General features: G+C 40.2%; 2 protein-coding genes across 2 annotated transcripts in view; one reads left to right on the top strand and one right to left on the bottom strand.

The window, feature by feature from the left end:
- Positions 1–959: 959 nt before the first annotated feature.
- LOC132264888 (lysosomal alpha-glucosidase-like) lies at positions 960–7,612 on the bottom strand. The gene is made up of 8 exons (XM_059765222.1): positions 7,537–7,612; positions 5,799–5,995; positions 5,308–5,565; positions 4,209–4,494; positions 2,504–3,456; positions 1,745–2,272; positions 1,515–1,667; positions 960–1,439 (listed from the first exon to the last, which is right to left on the bottom strand). The coding sequence occupies exons 1-8, from the start codon at positions 7,610–7,612 to the stop codon at positions 1,245–1,247; spliced, it is 2,646 nt and encodes an 881-aa protein (XP_059621205.1). The 3' UTR covers positions 960–1,244.
- A 936-nt stretch (positions 7,613–8,548) lies between these two features.
- The window catches only part of LOC132265374 (histone-lysine N-methyltransferase ash1), a 22,371-nt gene continuing 14,909 nt past the window's right edge, over positions 8,549–16,010 (top strand). The window contains exons 1-4 of the mRNA XM_059766002.1: positions 8,549–8,706; positions 9,223–9,458; positions 9,894–10,074; positions 10,169–10,460. Coding sequence (XP_059621985.1) covers positions 9,335–9,458; positions 9,894–10,074; positions 10,169–10,460 — 597 coding nt within the window. The 5' untranslated portion in view covers positions 8,549–8,706; positions 9,223–9,334. The remainder of the gene's footprint in view (positions 8,707–9,222; positions 9,459–9,893; positions 10,075–10,168; positions 10,461–16,010) is intronic.

Raw genomic sequence — 16,010 nt, 5'->3', positions numbered from 1 at the left:
GTTTGTAAATCATATTTTTTCACTCTTCATGTGACTTCTCTGGGGATATTTAGTCAAGGGAAATGGTTTTCCATTTTTCAACTTGGTGACAGACTTCAGCTCCGGCAAGGGCGTAACCGACAAAAAATTATGGGCGAGACTTGCCCTAAAAATTACGTCCTGCCATCCAAATGATAAAGAAAATTGCTTCGTTTGACTGCAAAAGCTCAACCAGAAATATAGAGAAATTCATACCTTGTACATTTAGGAGCCAGCAACATTTCTTCTTCCTTTCTTTCACTGGACGCAAATGTGCCCCACTAAACTACTAATATAGCTTCCCCTATGTATATATTTTCAGAAGAGTCATTCTTCACAATTTTCCATCTGCCAGTCGACGAATTGCTGGGAAATTAATTGATCTTAATGACTTATCTTAATTTGGGTTCAGTGCTTTCGTAGGAAAAAAAACTGGGCATAACATGAATATGTTACTGACATACATGTTATGAACACTTCGTTTGAGGCAGTCGTTTCAGCTAAAGTGATTTGGTACATTTAATTAAACGAAATTTCCATGGTGATGATAAAACCTATCGCTATATATCAGAGAAAAAACAAACTCTTATGTGTCTATTTACATGTTAAACACATACATAAGCTGGTGAAATGGAAATGAACTAAAATAAATCAAAACCCTTTCCGTATGTAAAATACTCTTTACTATTATCTCCCGTGGATTGCCAATTTCTGTGTGAAAATAGCAGATTTTTATATTCATGAGAAAAAAGGGGTTTTCCTGTATGTATTCAATAACAGTGGTTTTCACTCAATATAGGGATTGTGGCTGCCACTGAAAATCACACGGTGAAGTTCAATGTTTACGAACATCCCTATATAATGTAATATACACACCTCTGGATTTTAACAAAAAGAAACCCACCGTAATACTCACTTAATCTGATATTAAATTTCCCTATTTGAAGCTTCTTGTGATAGCGTTATAAAACTGTGTTTTCGCCTTTTCAACCTTCGTCAGTTCCGCATCCACGCTAGACTTTTGCGTTGGAGGTGAAAATGCGGAAAGATATATTATTCTCCTCTCCTCACAAAAGAGATTGTGATAGTCCCACACCCAAATCAGCGTACTCGACTCTTATATGTGTTCGTTAGATCATATATAGTGTGCGTGGGAGCCATTTCCGCCAGGTCAAAGCTGGAAATTGAAAATGCAAGGTGTTAAAGACACTGACAATGGCCCGGCTTTATTGATTGGCAGATGGAGTTAGTGTCGTTATGAAATTCAAATTATCCTTGCACAAATCATGATTCACATCACGGGAGAGTGTCTGAATGCCAATATCTGAGAATCCAGTTCCGTAAATTTTCACGCTCTCAATGGTGATGCTCGAGTTCCCGGAACAATATAGACTTGGGTGAGATGTCAGTTGAAACTGAAACTAATTAGGATTAGCAGGAATCAGTAAAATATTCATTGTTGAATGTGTGAGCTGTGGGTCGAAGTTTAAACGTACCCATTGCATCCTGAGAGTGGCATTAAATATGACTCTCTGTCCTTCCTCCACAATCACTTCTCCTGTCGCAGTCATTATGCCATTTTTCTCAATACCCATAGCGATACGCAGTTGAATTGAATTGGTTTGCACGTCCGTGATTGACATAGCATTCTGAAAATAGTTCCTTTTCATATTGCGATGCCTTGGCGTGATGAGAATCCCGCTTAATTGTAATTCTTCTGCCTTACCATTGATTTGTGAATGGGCACAATGTGCCCCGATCGGATGAACAGAGGCGCATCTGCTTCCACCACAAATAGTTGGGTCCATTTGTTGGCCATCAGCTTTTGACCACCATCGATTTCGTAGTACACAGCCGGACAAAAGATATTGATATGCAGAGCACCCGGTAATAGGACCGGAGCAAAGAGGAGCGATGGACCAACAAGCACTTGCTGTGTTAGATTCACTGTTGTATTAACTAGATGTGGGAATTCGTAAAACATGGGAGTTAGTAAAGGTCTTCCACTTGCCACAACCGTCTGCATGTATGAAAGGAGTGAGTATCGTCTCAATGTCGATGCCTTTATCAGTCTCTCGGCAAAGCTGCTGAACTTGTTGGGTGCCTTTGACGATGCCACTCTATACATGGGTGATAACGATGCAAATTGATACCACCGCACGCATAATTCTTCAGAAAGTGTTTCATCGTCTCCGCAAATATTGGCCGAACTAAAGTGGACTCCAGAAATCCCTTGACCCATTGTGCGACGAACCTACAAAAGGGCAAGCATAATTTCTTGAAATTTATAAAATTTTCAAAATCACACTGGCAGTTTGAAACATGAGAATATATGGGTTCGAATTTATACAAACAACGACAACTCTCGCTATTACATGAGTTTAATTATCGTGTCTGTTTGTCATCCAAAGTCGTGTGTATGCTTGGTTATGGTAATGATGAGTCCTATTATAGCGATACGAATCTCTTGAATATTTCAACATACCTGATGTCTCAATTCAGTCCAACTGGAGGGTGTTTGGCGACTAGTGATGGGCACATTTGCAAACAGCGAACTTTCACTCATGATGAACGTGTCATTTGGCAAAATGTCCCGTAGTGCGTAAATTTGGGCCGACGAGACCCAATTGTGTGAGAAAATGGAGACATTACCCGCCGTGTCACCCTGACGAATGAGCCACGGCGTCGTACCTCTGCTGGCATCAATCATATCCTCAGAAATATATGGAAATGACCTCGGAGTTTTCCTCTCCTCACTCTCGTCAGGCATCCAGTTGGATTGCAACAGATATCCATCTGTGGATATATTCGTTGGCCAAATACCCTTGAGCCACTCGCTCAAGGAAGTTTCATCGGCTCCCAGCCAATCTACATAAGCTACACTTGAATTTCCCACGCGACCAATATAGGGCTCGTCGATGGTGGGATGCCGCATCAGTAATCCCCTGTCCAGCGCTCTGCTGAACGCCCCACTCTTCCGATTGACCTCAAGGAGCGCAGTCACGGGAGCGATGAATTTCTTCCCATTCTTCCGCAGCATCTTCACACCACTCGATATGTCATCCTCCACAGCCTTGTCGTTGTCGTCCAACCACAAGAGGTGTTCTCTAATGCAATGTGTGTCAAAAGGTTGCCTCGCTATCTGGGCAACATCAAGGAGGTGCAGCATCTCACTCAAAGACTCCGTTAAGTTTCTCTCGGCGTTCGTGTCACAAATGTGAAGACCGTAAAACCAAGAAGGTAAGTGCATTGGAATATGTTCAATCACCTGAGAGAGCTGGCTCATTACATGCCCAATAGTTGGACCACACAGAATTTCCACATGGAACGACATGCTGAAAATTGCTCTCACAATCACTAAATAGCTCTCTGTTATTTCCACTTCAACCGGATATGGTGCACTCAAGTAGATTCCATGGTATGTCTGTGTTGTGGCATCTAGAAACAAGAAAAAACACTGCCATGACTTCATGCAGAATCCAGATCAAGCGCCAGATCGTTATAACAAAGTGTGCAACGTGAAATGCAGGAGTAAACTTAATTAATTTCTGGCAAAGTGTCGTGAAAGCGGATAAAACCACTGAAATTCCGAAAATAACCACAAAATATGATGATATTCATTTTCAACGTTGGCTGAAAGTTTTATTTATATCTCCGCCAAAGCAGCTTACTCTCATCTAAAACTTGTGGAATTTCACGTTATTATCTATCCTCGACTTATCACAGCATCACAGGAGTTGGCAGAGTTCTTGTGCATCAACGTGTCTCTTCAGGACTCCAAATCTCAACTGAATGAAACACCTAGAATCCGTCTAGAAATTCCATATTACCCCTATGTTAAAGAACACTTTCAAGAGAAAGTAAAATGTGAGAATAAATTGAATTCAGTGATATTGATGAACTTAAATTTACACTATATACAAAGAACAAAATTACACTGCGATGTGAGTGCACTGTTGCAACAAAGCATAAATTATCTCGAATTGTATATTAGACAAGCTCTACGTAAAGTGTTGTTCAGTTAAAATATTCCCAAAAGAGTTGAAAAATGGTATGTACTTTGAGGAAAAAATGTGTTTACAGACAGCATCCACTTTGGTGTGGTTAAAAAAATATTTTCACGGTAAAATATAGCAAAATGTGTAATAAATATTTGCTCTTTCGCGAGATTGATGTACTTTTGAACTTACTGTGGGCGAGAATAAAGGGGACGGCATTTGTGGTTTCATTATTCAGGAGGACCACTCTAAAGCCTGGCTGCAGGTGCAAATCACCCAGACCAAAGAGATGGTGGGTGCCGAGAAAAAAGCTCCACTCCAGATAATTCTGTGCTGAGATGAGCGGCCCACGTGAGGTCGTCAACAGGAGTGAATCATCGCTCTTCCGGCGGAATTCCGCATAAACAACTGGCTGGAAAATACGGTAGGAATATTCCGTGGAATTACCTTCGGGTGATTCAGCATTCACAGCATCAACCTGTCCACCGGGGAAAAAGTCTCTTTTATTGCAGATATTTAAGAGATACACTGCTATCTGTACGAAAGAAGAAGGAATGATAAAATTTCTGCATGACGACACTAATGAACAATTGATTATGTGAGAATTTATGAGACATTATTCAATGAATGACAGTAAATTTTCCCTGATTGCCTTTATGACTTATCACTGAAATTACTACTGCAATCAGCTAAAACGTTTTACCAGTGCTAATGAACAAATAATTCAAGCAAACTCTATAATAAATAAACATGAAAATATCCTATGTATATAATTAGAAACTATATATTTTAAAATATCCCACTTGGAAAGTTTCAATGGCTCGAACGGTAAGACAGTAAACAACCATTGAAAACTTGACCAAGCAAATCAGTTAAAGGAATGGAAGGAACTTAAAATGTACCGCAGTTTTCTTCAGAACAGCATTCTGTGGATATACTTTTCTTTAGAGTCTTCATAAGGAGCGAAAATTTTGTCAAGTTATCAGAAAATTATGGGACAAACGTGTCATACAACTCCAAACGAGCGCTCAGAGATTTTTCGGCTTATGTGGAAGGACATTCAATCCCAGAGATAAGGAAGATGATAAAACTTGTATGCTCTTAAAATGCCTCATTTTGATAAATATCTTGGCTTTAAATGAGGCTTCTATATGCTTAGAGCTGCAGAAAATTCTAATGAGCACAAAATTCCCACGAATTCGTCTCATAGCAGACGGAATTGAGAGGAAGGCAGTGCTTAAAGTATTTCGGTGCTTTAAGTGTTAATAAATTTTAGAGGAATCAGACTCACGGGAATGGGACTTGCTCCCGGATTCCACACACGAAGTCGTGCTCTAGCATCCGATATAGCTTCAATGGCGAGCTGCATATGGGGAAGTGCCGGAACTCCGAGTGGAGTCACCCAGCGCAGAGGTTCAAGCTGCATAGCTAAGTTTGGTGTTATGTAAGATGGATTGTAGTATTGGTGTCTTGACGGCAAAGAGTGGTAGCACTCATCTCTTTGACTGTAGCAGCAACCTCGCTCGAGACAATGCTGAGAAGTGATATTCTGTGAAGAATAACAATAAAGGCGATGCACAGAGTTGATGGCTTGGCGCCACATGATTTTACATGGAGTGTCAGTAGAGATTCCGACATTTATCTGCAAAAGCTTCTTGCCACTCTGTGAGTGGAATGCGAGAAAGATACGTTTCTACGAAAGTATATAATGAACATAGCATTCAATTTTCAGTGACATAAGAACAATTCCACCCACGAGCATGCCAGGTACTGAAATCTCACCGAAATGCCACAAGGTACATGCAAGCTGCTCAAATGGCCACATGTTCCCACTTGATTCCGATCATATTCCAGCGGTCCAATTTCCCGCGAGAACACCAGAAGATACACAAAAACTGGAATTACTGTTGCGGCGAGGAAGAGGAGCACCACCACTCGAAAAGCCTTGTTCAACAGAATTATGTGAATTAGAGCCGTTTCTGCGAATGAATATAGGTTTATGGATGTGAATTTTTATACTGTGAATACAATAGGCTGAAACAGAAGGAGAGAAATTAAATAAGACTTTTTGGAAACTCGTTTCATAGATTGATTGATTTAAATTTGAGCACCAACCCAGATTCCGCTTCAGCAAGAATCAATAATTTAACTTTCACATCCATCTGCTCCCAGCATTTTCAGGATACACGATATTTTGATGAAAAATGAATTTCATCCCTGATTTCATCTTCGCGTGGTAGTTATGTGTTCTAGTGTATTTAATAAAAGAAATTTTTTAAATTTATTTTTTCCCCATCTCAATTTGCAAACTGGAATTTCGCAACCAATAAACTCCAGTGCTTTCAGTTCACTTCATTTGCACAAGTTCTTATCTCGCTCTCTCAAATTCTATAGTTAAGCAGGGAAGACGGAATTAAAACTACAAAACTAAATAGATTTTGTTGTGAGTTACACATTTTTCGAAGAAGAAAATAGCTTTTATTAGAATCGCAGAAGAGAGCTTTCGTTGAAGCTCTTGCGGGAAAGGAAGAGCTTCTCATCAAATCAAAACAAAAAGAAACTTTTTGCTGCAGTCATCTCATATCAATGAACTTTCCCTTATCTCGCCGGATTTCCTCTTGGATTCCCAGAGGAAAACTTGTAATTAAATTAGTATAGAGAATGTCTCTCAGCGTGTCAGTGAACTTTCTAATAAGCGACATAAATTTCAAGTTACATATAGCTTTTAATTACCTATTCAATTATACTGGGGAATAGTGTTGGTTATGCGCAATTAATCAATTCGGCGTTGCTAATCGAGCCTTTTGAAGATGAATGAAGAAATTTCTAAAGAGATAAGTTAAGCTCACGAGGAGTGACACAATTTCTCTCTCTCTCTCTCGGATTCTAATTAATTTAATTCTCCTCTTGAAAATCTTCCCCAAAATTTCATTACAGCATTCCTACCATTGTGTACCACAACACAGCCTCACCTTGACAGTGTGTGTTGGAAAATTCCCATAAGTGAGGACTTAATTGCTTCCGTCGTCACCTCATGGGCTGTTTACCATTTAATTTAATAGACAAAAAAATTCTCAAAGACATAACATGCAAGGATAAGGATATTTTCATTAAATACCCTCCCCCACTTTGGCACTCTTGAGAAGGGAACTTTTTCCCGGAGCACAGTCCCAGAAACATAGTAGATAAACATGGGACCAAATATTCCTTATATGTGTGTTAAAGTTATAATTTCAAAATGGATTTTCCACAGGACACGGAGGGTGTGATACTCAGAAGCATTGCTGAAGGAAGCAATTCATTTGCACAATACCCTCTTTGTTTGTTTGGGCGGCAAAAGGAACATCCCGAGCTTGTGCTGCTCGAAAATGCAATAAATATCAATCTTCAGCGCCATAAGGAAAAAGTAGAACGTGTGAGAAGAGTTTCAGTCACATAAGGATTGTGCAAAAAGGTTAGAGAATTTAAGATTCAACATCAAAAGACCAAAAATGTATTAAAAAGCTCCTTATAAAATTACCTCTTTCAGGTTGCAAGGCTTTTAAGTTGCGCTGCTTTCGTTGTTCCGCATGCTTTTGGCGTTTTATGGGCAACATTCTGCATTTAATTTCTCCTTAAACGCCTTCAAAAGTCACCAAACTTTTTTTTTCAAATTGTTTTTCACGTAAGAGAAAGTATTATAGAAAGCTCCGCCTACACAATTTATATCGTATATATTTGCAGTTTGTGCAAACTAGTTTGTCGATTTCCTTGCAATTTCACCAAACACGATAACCAATTCCGTTGAAATGTTGCCAAAGTTATCACTAATGCAAACCATCAGAGAACATTCACATTTCGTCCCCACACTTTCACAAGGATTTCCAGTATTATACCAAACTTTTCAATTCTTTACACCACAATTACCTTTTCACTGAATCGAAATATAAATTTTAGCCCTTTCAGCAGATTATTTGCAATTGCCAAACCGACAATTTACTCACATTGAAATGGATAAAACGCAATTTCTGATGAAAACACTTTTAATTTAGTTAAGTGTACTTTACCAAATCTGTAAATTCACATTCACTTCACTCTGTCGAGTGCAGCACTTATCAATTTTTACTGTAGTTATTATGCTCTGTGTAGCCCAATTGTCGATCGAATGAGTTTCAAATGTGCACTGCAAAGTAAGTGGGTGATATTCTCGGAAATGAGTACCTGTATCTGTTGATATGTCCATGTGAGCAGGAAATAATTGGTAGAATGACTCTCTGATAAGCCCGATTGAGTGATAAGATAGTAAATGGTTTCTCGCTCTTCTCTGATTAGATACTAGAAGTGATTTTTTCAGTAAGCCATTCTGGGAAAGTGTAATCTCTTCTAAATAAATTTTATGAAGTGTTTTGGGTATTTTTAACACAGAAAATGATAATTTCGGGAATTTTGGCTAGTTTCACGCGGGAAAAGCATCGCTGCTCGGAAATACAGCACAGCGGAGAAATTCGCCGCGGTCGCCATGAAAACAATGATTGCCACATGGCAACCCCAGTTGTGGGCATTTGTCACTTCGCGAGTGTCAGTATCTTGAGAAAAGGGCAAATTTTCCCTAATAACCGTGAAAATTCCCTCAAATTTCCACATTCTGCGTGTTGTGGAGTGACTAGTGGTGTGATTAATGCAAGTGGTTAGTTCCTCAGGACAATTCCAGGTGAGATATGAGCGAGAAAAGTTGCACTGTGTGGCGACGCCATTTTAGGATTGGAATGTGCAGCTATGTTTTGTAAACATAATTCATGCTTTTCCTCAGCATAGAGCACAGTAGATGCACTTTTAGGCACACTAGGGTGAAGGGAAGTGTCCGGGGAAGACGGGGAGAGGTGATTTGGATGGAGAAGTGGGTGGACAGGGCGGGAAAGAGTGAAAGTCTAACCCCTGTATTTAGCACCTGCTCGTGCTTGAGTGACCCCAAAAGTGAAGCAATGTCCGAGGCATTTGGCGGGATTTCCGTGCAAATTCTCGGCTTGCCTCCAAAAAAAGTCCCTCGCTGAGACTGCAGGGAGTGTTTTGGGCCACTTTCAGGGCCATTTGCTTGCATGGGTTGTGGAGAATGCGGACAAGAGGGTTCCCGGAAGTGAACCTTGAACTGACACAGAGGGTATCACTGAGCGTCACCATCTTTCTCACGCCTTTCCTGCGCACTCTATCTCTTCGCTCATACTTGCAGATTGACCCTCGGACCTAACATCCTTTGCTAATCATGCCTGCACCGCAATTGCCACTAATTGAGTGATTGAGGCACTGAGAGTTCACTAGTTCGGCACGCGGGTGGGTGGAAAATGCCCCAGGTCCCGGGTGTTCAGCATGCACCGCCCGGCCTGCCGGAGTGCACTGATGCACGGACGCGGTCGTGGAGCTATCTTCAGCAGCTTCACGGAGACGCCAGCCATCTGCCGAGCACTGGTAAGACGGACGCTATCCGGAAGGGAGTCCTGAGAGTGCAGAGCGTGCAGCCATCGGCACTTTCTCACGCACTCACGGGATGACTGGCGAAGGAGGTCGGTCAGTCACCTCGCGAAGATGCACAGAATCGGCTGTTCCAGGTGTCTCTCAGCGTGTGATCCTAAATCTCTTTTAATCCCATCGTCTGTCACACATAAATGAGTGAAGTGACCTGAAAAAAAAACGCTCGCTTTTGCCATTCTACCGTCATTCGTCAGAATCAAGGAATGAGGAATGAGACTCAATGAAATTTGACTTTCAGTAGATGCAATCAGAGACACTTGGATGAATGCATTCTGTGCGTTCAGTGTTTGAGTGCCAAATCAACACACTCCCAAAACTGCATATTGGCTTTGAAGTAGTGAAATAACATCTCCTACCTCTTCCTTATTGCAGTTGATGTGAACGCACTAAAGTCCGGCCCTCCGGACATCACAAGCAAGAGCATGGAGTCCAGCAGCTCATCCACAGATTCAGATGGCACGAGCAGCAGCACTGAAAGTGACTCGAGCACGGCGTCGGAGAATCCGAAGCGCCGCAAATCACCCACACAGGCGCCTCAATTCAGCGTGACGAGGTGAGAGAAGTAGCAAATAGAGTGAATGAAAGTGGAGAGGAAGAGCCGAAAAACTAACGCGCTGACCCTTTTTCCCGCGCTTTGCGCTGTTCAGCTCCGACAAGAGTGGGCTAAAGATGAAAATAGCAGCCATTCCGAGGGGTGTTAGTCAGAAGGCGCTCAATAACAATTCATCACCGCTGAGGAAGGCGAATGATAAGAAGAAGGTGAAGAGCACAAAGGCCGGCGGGGCCACCACGTCGAAGAAGAGCACCACTGACGCCTCGAGTAGCAGTTCGTGCTGTTCAGCATGCAATGGCAGTGAGAGTGACTCAAGCTCCGATGAGAATACGAATGCCAAGCAGCAGAAGTTGCCTAAGAAGCAGAAAAAGCTGAGAAGAAAGAAGGTTAGTGGATAGAATTATGTCTGATACAATTGTTATGCGGGTGAAATTGAAAATAGTTGGAGAATCTTGCTGTGGCGCTGAAGAAAATTCCGTGAGCTTTTGATCATTTTGCAAAGTGCATTCCAGTGGAAATTTTGTGTGGGGAATTTACAAACTCTCCCGGAGGGGAATTTCTCTGGGGGGTTCTAATACATGTAATAAATACTTCTTGTGCTCAATATATAATTTTGTCTAGCTTCGAAGCTCATTAAAAATAACAAGGAATAAACTTTGGAGCAAATTTAGGGAGGAAATCCAGAGGAAGTTTGAAATATTATTTTTTAATGAGATATTATCACATCTAATTGGATCTGTTCAATATGTTCTGAAGCACATAAGTTCACAACTAGATGTGCATCTAGGCATTGCTCATGTTTCTCTAAATGTATCATGTTTAAAGTGTCCCAGAAGTCTTATATAAAGTAGCATGAAAGTTTGTGATGAAAGTTAGAAAGTTGAAGTCTCAAAAGGGTTTGAAATTCTCCTGAAAAAGTGCTCATATTTCCAAGTTTAGGACAGAATTACCCATCGTTTGCTTATCGTCCTTTTGTGCCAATATCCCTTTAGGCGTCTAACAAGACTCACTTCTAGAGGTTAAGCAAAGTCTGCTATCTTTTGGTGCGCATCGCTCTTGGACAAATAGGAAGAAATAGGAAGTTAATATTTAATTAGAATGGTACATTGTTGATTATATTACATTTATTGGGTGAATTGTGCACAAGAGTGTAGTATTACTAAGCAATGAGGTGAAAATTCGTATGAGATTTCTATTTAATCATTGATACAATCCATTCAGAGATTTAGCTTTTGAATTAAACATAGTTACCAATTTCCTTCTTGTACGCAAATAATAAATATCTCCTCAATAGATTTATAGAAAATGACACAAATGCAATATTTGGTCGATTTGCACCTGAAAACTCAATGTTTATTTGAGGTTTGCTAAAAGTTTCTGGTGCAAAATGCAGATACTTTTCATCCTTGAAAAACACACCCACTAAGTCTTGAAATCCTCAACACGTTTTCACCGGGTTTTGTTGTCGCATTAATAATTTAATTTAAATTGCGGCTTACTTTCCACATAGCACATGAGTGTGAATCGAAAATAGGAAATTTTGCACAATACTCTCAACATTCTCTAATGAATGCTTCTGCTATTTCTGTCTCCAAAGTTGTTCCTTCATCCATATTTAACACTTTTGCTTGGTGGTGGATTGTTGTGCTGAATTGCAAGGATAAGAGTCCACTTCATGGGTGGTTTCTTCGTGGTGTGGAGAGGAGGTTTGTGTCGTGTGAAAATGCTCTTTCATCTGAAAGTAATTTCAGGAGTTGAGATGCTGTTGTGATAGTTATAGTTATGGTTCTCGTATTTATCATTTCATGCGCTGTATGTGATGTTAATTAATTGATATTGTTTTTGCCCATGGGCGCAATTGCTTCCTTGCCGAAGATGTTTGGTGGGTTTTTTGGTGATCTCTCTTCCCTCTTCATCCATAAGTGGCCTTTGATGAATGGTTTTTTTGTGTAAGCAAGTGTTGCTCTCTTTGGACGATATGCGTCGGACTAATGGGCTCAAGTGCGCCGTGGATGGGGGATGCGACAAGGAAAGTCAGATGATGGGAATGTGGAGACGAGCAGTGAGATGGAGAAGAAATGTGCGGAGGATGCGATGCTGGTTTGAGGAGTGTTGGGGAGAAAAAAGTTCATATGCAATAATTGTCGTCTCTCTTTTGCGCCTCGATTGATTTTTTTCCCCTTCGCTGCTTACTTGAGGATTCTTGTTCTTCTACCTTCATCTTTAGCATTTATTGTTTCATATATTATGTAGCACTTGCGGTGAAAGACATGAGGAGTGAGTGCAAGAGAGGGAATCTGTGTGGCCAAAGGCAAAGGGACGAGGTGGTTGAGATGAATAAATATAAAAAAGAGCATGAGGAATTTATCCACCACACGAATGGCGAGTACATAATTCATCGTCGTCGTTCCATTGAATCAAAAAGAATTATCTTTTTGCACTCTTGTTGCCTTTTTGCTCGATTCTCTGTTAATGCAATCCAAGGGTGAGTGTTAGTGGCCATGTGAAGCTCTGCAGCTTCTGGCTCCTGCGCCACAGAGAGATCATGATAATAATGAGATGAGATTGTGAGGTGAAAGAGAGAAGTAACTTGTTTCGCTGGGGATGCGAAAAGAGAGGAAATATATTTTATACAATATCACATGATATAAATTCTTCGAGACGTTGAGGTAAAAGAGCGGGAAAATATAGGGATTGAGAAAGAGCAGAAGTGGCAAAAAGGACAGTGAGTGGAATTCAATAAGTATGCATGATGTTTCACTGGTTTCAGTACATCTGGGATTCTTCAGCTGGCCAACTGACAATTATGATCTGTGTTTCTCTGCTTTAATCCGAATTTCGATTAGGATTCCTGATGAAAATTCTATTTGCACAATAAGAAAAATTGATTATGACATTCCGCCAAAGATTCTGCAAAAGACAAAAAAAAAGTAAATTTATATTCTCTGTATATTGGAGTTAAAATTTCTCAACTAATACATTAGCTGTGTTGTGTTTTGTGCCAAATGCGCAGCAAGACGAAGATCACAGGGAATAATTCTACAAGCAATTTACTGATGAGTTCAGACAGTGGGTTTCATTTTCGAAAACTTGTCCAAATATAGCCGACAAGAATGCCTTTATATTCTCCTTTTTGTCCTCCTCATCTTTTTTATTTGTCACTCTCATTACATATGCTGTCATTTGTTATTTCTACTGCAAAAGGATGGAATATATCATGGTGGTTTTCTTTTACCACTCGTGTTTCTCAATTAAAAGACAATTTTGAGCACCACTTCGTGGTATAGAGAGAAAGAAGAAGGCCTTCTCTGAGACATGTGAAGCAAATAACTTGACAATTGTGAAGATTATATGAACATATAACAAGAATTTCGATTTTGGGCTTTCTTATTTCCACGCAGAAGCATAAATTTAGAGATTGTGTGACACTTTCCATTGTTGGCGAGAGGATTAATTTGTGAGAAGCAAGATGTCAAGTTTTGGGACGGAAAATTAATTCAAATGGAGCTACTCTCGCTCTGCAAATGTTGGGGGGAAGAAAGGGTGGAAGAGTGTGTAGCACAGAATCTGTACACCATTTAAGACATTTACTAGAGATTTGATCGCCCGAGGGACACGCACTGTGAGTTGACGATGGACGACAAAGAGGGTGGGAGGGGAAAGAGAGTAAAAAAAAAGAACGCAGAAACACACAGAGTCTGTGAGAAGCACACAAAAAGGCGATTCGCGCTTCTTGAATAATTATTTGCCGTCATCCTGAACAAAATGCCACTTCTTTCTTTATGGCCATTCTGGATTTCACATGTGAACCAACTTCAATCTCTCTCTACGGCAAGTGATCAAGAGGTTCACACACAAACACCCCTGTATATTGGAATTTATTCATTGTCCATATTGTATGAATTCATCGGGTGACTTCTTTAGCTTCTCTCGGTATTGTCTGCGCCTCTTGCTCTTCGCATCGGCTCACCAATCGCCTGTGTTGGGGCCTCAAGGTGCTCCAGTCGAAAAGGAACATTGGAGCAAGAGATGAAATGACAGAGAGACATCCAATAAATAACAAATCATCTCGTTCATTTAGCTTGGCAAATATTAAATTAAATTTTTTTCTCGCACACAACATCTTGGAAGAATTTATCACATATATATTGAGAGAGGGAGAGGGGGAGGGGAGAGTTCAAGGGAAACAATGTGGCGGGATCCTTCAAGATTAATTGAATTTCACCTTGTGAAAATCTAATAAGACATCAAAATGTTCCACGAGTCTTTCTCATCGAGATGTTCTGGGTTGGGGTGTCGCAGTTCATAAATCACTCTCAATATATTCTTCACGATTTCAGGGAATTTGGCAAAATTTCTAGGTGACACGGTAGCTATTTGACTTATTTCCACCTCGCTGATCACCGGCGATGCCTGTGTTTTGAGGGTGTATTCTATGGCTTTGAAGAAGTCTGGCATGTGAGTAATGTTGTGAAAGCCATATGAGCATGCCTTTCGATTGAAATATGAGTACGGAGTGAGATTGAAATACTTAATATCACATTTGTGATAACGTCGAATCGATGCGATACTGAGAAGGAGGCTACTAAACTTATGAGGTGAACTCAATTATCAAATAACCCTGAAATTCTTCGGCTTGTGCAAGTTAACTATAGTGTTGCACATTCTCACAATTGTATATACAATGTATGCGGAATCGTATGGAAAGCAATAGCGGGAAATGCATTGAAGGGAAAATGTGATATCTTTAGCAAAATACCCTCAAGAGTCCCAATTTAGTTTGAAGAATTTCTCAACTCAAAGTGTGAATGGATGCATAAATTCGACGTGAATGTGTTAGCATACATAAATTTGCAAGTTTTATTGAATTACATTTGTGACAGTTTTGGCGCCAGAACATTTCTCATAAGTTTATTGATCTATTTCTGAACATGCATTGAAGTGGACACTATTATTATGTCTTTCTACACACTCAACTCGAGAGAAGTGTAAATTTGACAAATGTGTGTCATTCTTTGTCAGAATAGACATAAGTGCTTAAATTAAACATTAGAAAATTATGTGTAATTTGATTCTGTCATGAAAATACCTTTTTCAAGTCCATTTAAACTAAGTGTCGAGTCAAAAGCGAAAAGGCACATTAGGAGAGAGAATTAGCGCAGCTAATTTACAAACAAAACTTTTAACACTCTTGACAATTGGTGAGATATTAGGCGTGTAATTTAAGTTGTTTATTTCATCAACAATCCCCTTTTCGACAATTTTATTCCCCGGGATTTTGTGTCGTATGAAAATTCCAGTCTGTTAAATCTTCTCAATAAAAACACTATACACATGAATTACATACAAAAATTGCATTATAAATGCACTCATCTCATTCACTCTCGCACTCTTTCTTCCCCTTTGATGCTCGCCTTTACTCACTTCCACACACAGTGTGTGTACTATAGTTACCATTGGGCTGTGTATTCGTGGTTGCGCGGCTTTTCAGCCGTGCTTGGGATATCGCTTTATATGTCGTCATCATACACGTTTTGTTGTGTGTGGTGTTAAACGCCGGGAATGATTTCAAAAAACGCCAAAGTGTGTAATGAAAAGAGGAACAGTCATTCAGTAAATCTACAATAGCCGGACGGTAAATACACGTTTTATCGGGCAAGGAAGAAGTGTAGTGCGCAATTTTTATTTTCGGGATAAGTAATTTAGGGGTGTGTGTACATTTTTCCGGCATATTATGACTTATTATAGTTCTCCCGGAGGAGTTTTTCCTTTTCTCAGTTGGACAATTTTGAATGGATTTATCGTGAATGTTGGCTGTGTGCATTTGTGTGTACACGTGAAATACGTATTATGGTGTAACCTTCACTCCCTTCCGAATGATTTGTTGCGACAATGGTTTCACCGTGGTTTCTGCGAAAACACACACCCTTCAACTC

This window comes from Phlebotomus argentipes, unplaced genomic scaffold, assembly GCF_947086385.1.
Source record: "Phlebotomus argentipes unplaced genomic scaffold, Phlebotomus argentipes genome assembly contig_2, whole genome shotgun sequence".
Lineage (NCBI taxonomy): Eukaryota > Metazoa > Arthropoda > Insecta > Diptera > Psychodidae > Phlebotomus > Phlebotomus argentipes.
Note: the sequence above shows the minus strand (reverse complement) of the source record. Positions and strands in the feature narration are given on the sequence as shown.

What these genes read in the sequence shown, in the direction of transcription:
- LOC132264888 (XM_059765222.1), bottom strand. Translation starts at nt 7,612, where the DNA reads ATGTTGCCCATAAAACGCCAAAAGCATGCGGAACAACGAAAGCAGCGC. An exon ending in TGCCCATTCACAAATCAATG is followed by an intron (nt 1,668 to 1,744) that starts GTAAGGCAGAAG and finishes AACTATTTTCAG; the next exon opens with AATGCTATGTCAATCACGGA. An exon ending in CCACTCTCAGGATGCAATGG is followed by an intron (nt 1,440 to 1,514) that starts GTACGTTTAAAC and finishes AATCCTAATTAG; the next exon opens with TTTCAGTTTCAACTGACATC.